The sequence below is a fragment of the Perkinsus marinus genome (genome assembly GCF_000006405.1).
Source record: "Perkinsus marinus ATCC 50983 genomic scaffold scf_1104296973036, whole genome shotgun sequence".
In the NCBI taxonomy this organism is placed as follows: domain Eukaryota; phylum Perkinsozoa; order Perkinsida; family Perkinsidae; genus Perkinsus; species Perkinsus marinus.
In genome coordinates, this window is record NW_003201550.1 from 14,358 (window position 1) to 18,375 (window position 4,018).

At 41.9% G+C, this 4,018-nt stretch overlaps 1 protein-coding gene across 1 annotated transcript; it reads right to left on the reverse strand.

Moving 5' to 3' along the window:
• Positions 1-3,042: 3,042 nt before the first annotated feature.
• Positions 3,043-3,842, reverse strand: Pmar_PMAR023841 (hypothetical protein; the record flags this gene model as incomplete). The annotated part of the gene is made up of 5 exons (XM_002766356.1): positions 3,043-3,138; positions 3,183-3,257; positions 3,377-3,457; positions 3,641-3,742; positions 3,807-3,842. The coding sequence occupies 5 exons, from the start codon at positions 3,840-3,842 to the stop codon at positions 3,043-3,045; spliced, it is 390 nt and encodes a 129-aa protein (XP_002766402.1).
• Positions 3,843-4,018: the final 176 nt, after the last annotated feature.

Below are 4,018 nucleotides of genomic sequence, written 5' to 3' on the forward strand. Positions count from 1 at the left end.
CAAGGCCACCGTTCGGGACGAGAGGTCTGCTCAAGTGGAGAAGTTATTCGAGGCTTCAAAGGAGGTCCCTCGGGAAGGGAGTAATAAGAATCTACGAAGAAGCTCTTTGTCGTTCTGGACGGAACTTGGCATGTAATGGCATGAGCCATGAATATCTTTCGGGTTGGTTGCTAAGGTTGCGTTTAGTTGGTGGGATATATGTTTGCTGTCCTCCCTTGGATTCGGGGGTTTCCAATGTGATAGACGACTTGAAAATGTGAAAAAAACCAAGAGGAATCTCCCGAAGTTTCCTCATTCCCATCAACACGCGTAGTTGACCACCATGCGCGTATTTCCTCATCTATTGCGAACGGTTCGACTCGGGTTTGACATTTTACCATAATCGATCGACTGGCGGCTGTTGAGTCGACAGTCCTCATTGGCGGGTCACGTCCTTCTGCATATTTACTGATGTCAGCGATGGGACTCGGGCGTTGGGTTTAACGTGAGAACGGCATGGATCAACAGCGATGTGTTATTGTCAACTATTGCACAATAGCTGTTGAAACGATCATCAGTTCGATTTGGGGAGTTTCAAATCGACTAATATTGGGTTGCTTATTATCTGACCTTTTGTGTAAACATCAACTTCAAGAGTATCATCGACTGTTCTCTCCTACTCATGCAACACCCTTCTATACAAACACTCGTGTCGAAATGATTCAGTACCTCTCGAGCACAAGTGGATAAAATATATTCATACTCAGCATAGCCAACTGAAAATACCGAGATCAATCTATTCTCGAGCTATTTTCGGATGGAAGATCAATCCAAATACTTCGACTTCAGAGTAGATGCCAGTCAGTTCCTGTTACTGAATACGGGTCAACTCCCAGATTGTACACAACAATTCTATCATAGAACACGTAGGCTCATGCAACATGATGAAGATGGATGAGTATATGAAGGGCTAAAGATTAATCACTGATCCTCTTCATATTCTTCTGTCGGCTCATCATCTTCTCCCCTTCCAAGGCTCGGATCCGTTAGGGCATCCTCTTGTCTAAAACGAATACACCATAACATGTGAGGGAGGGTTCATCCCTCTTCTCGTCAATACTAGTCTAAGCGAAGCCTTCCTACACGTACTCACCCCGGCTGTTCCAAGCCTCGTGCAGCCATTTGGTTCATCGTAGCTATTAATGTTCCAAGGGTTCTCGGGATGGCTTCGGGCATCGGAACACTATCTTTAATGGAATCACATAGATACATGAACAACTCGAAGAACTCCCAGAATAACCTGTTGGGAGGTAGTAAAAGCAATGATGATGATGAGCATTATCTACAATCCGGAGTTATCAGTGTGATATGAGCGCTTGTGTAGGATAGTAGCCAAGACTTCATCATAAGCCTAATAGCTCAATGTTAACAACAACAACAATACCGATTTATCGTTTACTTGTATCATGGTGTCCACGTGTTGAGGCTCCAATCTGGCTCCACCAACCCTTTGGCTACCTTCTGACAACGGAACTTCTTCGTCTGACACAACAGAAGCAGTTTGTCAAATTGATGGAATAATCAGGTAGATGGACATTCTACTACTTCCCCCACCATAGTATCCTTCCTTGCTGAGGAAGGTCAGGACGGACCTATGAACAGATGTGAGGTGATGATGAATAATCCCATAAAAGTCGGCAACTCATAAAGAAATATTTTAGGAATATCAGGCGGCCAGTGAGAGATAGAGTAACAGTAGTGTGACTTGAGTGAATCCTGTGGCACGAGCATCTCGTCATCTTCACGTTGTTGTTGTAGTAGGGAATGTAGGGATCTCAGATGTGTTCGATACTGATCAAGAGGAACAATAACTTATACTAGCAATGAAAAGACCATAAACATACACTCTGGAGAAGTACTAGGTTGTCGCTTTCAACGGCCTTCCTTCTAATGTAATCCGAATCGTAACTAACAAAATTTCGATAACATTAGCATTGTCCTCATGAACCAGAATAGTTGAGCATCAGCATCAGCATGTGCATATTCCCCCCTACTCGTACTTGCTCATTAGTGGTAGTAGTACGTTCTTGACAAATCGAAACACTGCTTCATCTGGTAGCAGTCCGACTGAAAACGTCACTCGCCACGAAATTGAACAGAGTTGTTTCTCACTGTCACTGTTGTGGTTGTGGTTGCTTTCAAGAGCTACTCTCACCAAGAGATCGAGATATTGATGTCTGAGGATAAAGAGAGTGATGTGTAGGGAAGTAGAAGAGTATGAGCCATCTACAATTGGTATACGAACTTGTCCTCTCCTTGGGAGGTATACTCGATTTTCATCAACAACACTGTAATTGTGATGAGTCGATCGGGATCCTCCTACTATTTTGTGGTAGTAGTAAGTTATAATAAAAATACTATGGCTTAATTAGGTCGAGCTCATGTATTAATGATTGTATAGAATGTAATACCTGTGTAGTCGTTGTTGAAGGCAGGGCCTATTGGGTGAGAACAATCCTGGATTGATAACAGTGAGCCACTTCTTGATGATACACCATTTAATAACCTCATTCGGTGATATCCGACCACTTTGTATCTTACCATCATGTACTACTACACTCCTCCTACTCCTACCCTTCCTCATCCATCTTACCATAAGATGTTTGAAATCATCAACTCCCATAGTGTTACACACACTGCTATCACCACCTAAGGGATATTCCTACACTTCCGGCAAAACATTGTAATGGATAAGTTAGGTCGTTGGATGATGATGATGATAAGCCTGCTATCCAGGATACATGCAGTATCGTCGTCGTCAACTTATATGCACATTAAGATATATTGTTATGAATATTCAGCTCAGCAGCTAGGCCTACACTAGCTTTATTGATATGGATCCTTCCCCAGATGCCCACCAACGCTGTATACTAGGTACATATGTACTACACATACTCAAGTAGTATGTGTTAGTGCATGTAGAAGTTCTTATTTGGTAATCTGTTATTCAAAACAGATTGAAAACCAGTTTGTGTGTAATTGAATAAATCTCGATAGTATGCATCATATTGTCACACTCTCCTCCTCACTTGGTATTCCCAGGAAGGCATATGAGTCAAAGAGGTCAATAAGGACTTCATAGAACTCGATAAGGACATCCTAAGGGAATATGCAGGGATACCCGGGATCGAACTCGATACCACCTTCACGTTAACCTCATCTTCCTCGATTAACCAAGACAACTTCAACTTTCCCCAATCTTCTTTAAATCGAGGATCCTGCTCAGATAATGATGATGATGATGACCAGATACGGCGATAAGAGTGCCGTAAATTTTTCCAGTTGATGAATTATTGGAATTATGGTATATGCAAAGCGCGTGATGGATTGTCCTCACTGTGGGTCCTTCATCATCTGCACTGCTAACATCTGTACTTGTCTTATCAAACACACACTGAGGATCCTCTGTTATTGGTGCCTAAAAACAACAACAACAACAACAACAACAACAACAACAACGATGATGATTATGATAAGAATGTTTTCGGAGTGTGGTATTAATAATAATATTATTCAGATCATCGTATACACTTCGTGAATATTGTCGATTATTCTGCAGAGTGATGTGTAAAAAGAGAGTTGGCCTACAACTTGGTAGTACATCCCATTTGAAGTGAATAATATTCTGTATTTCCTCCTCTTTCTCGGTTCCAATCTTGGGAAGGGCTTCACATACAACCTCATCACTATTGGGAAGGACGAACTAAACACATGGTATTAATAATCACATTAGGAAATACCATCGGCGAGAGGAATTTGATATTTACTTTAAAGAGGGCCGTTCCAGGAGGACGAAGCAGCATAGCATTCTGAGCAGAAGATAAGGGTATGTAATGGGAGTAATTAATTATAATAATACTACTACCCAATGATAACCAGTGGCATCCCCTCTCTTGATGCCTTCTAGTGGTATATCATCAAATGGGCCGCCAAACTCGGCTTGAGGGAATAGTCCCACCCATTTATCATCTATTAGATA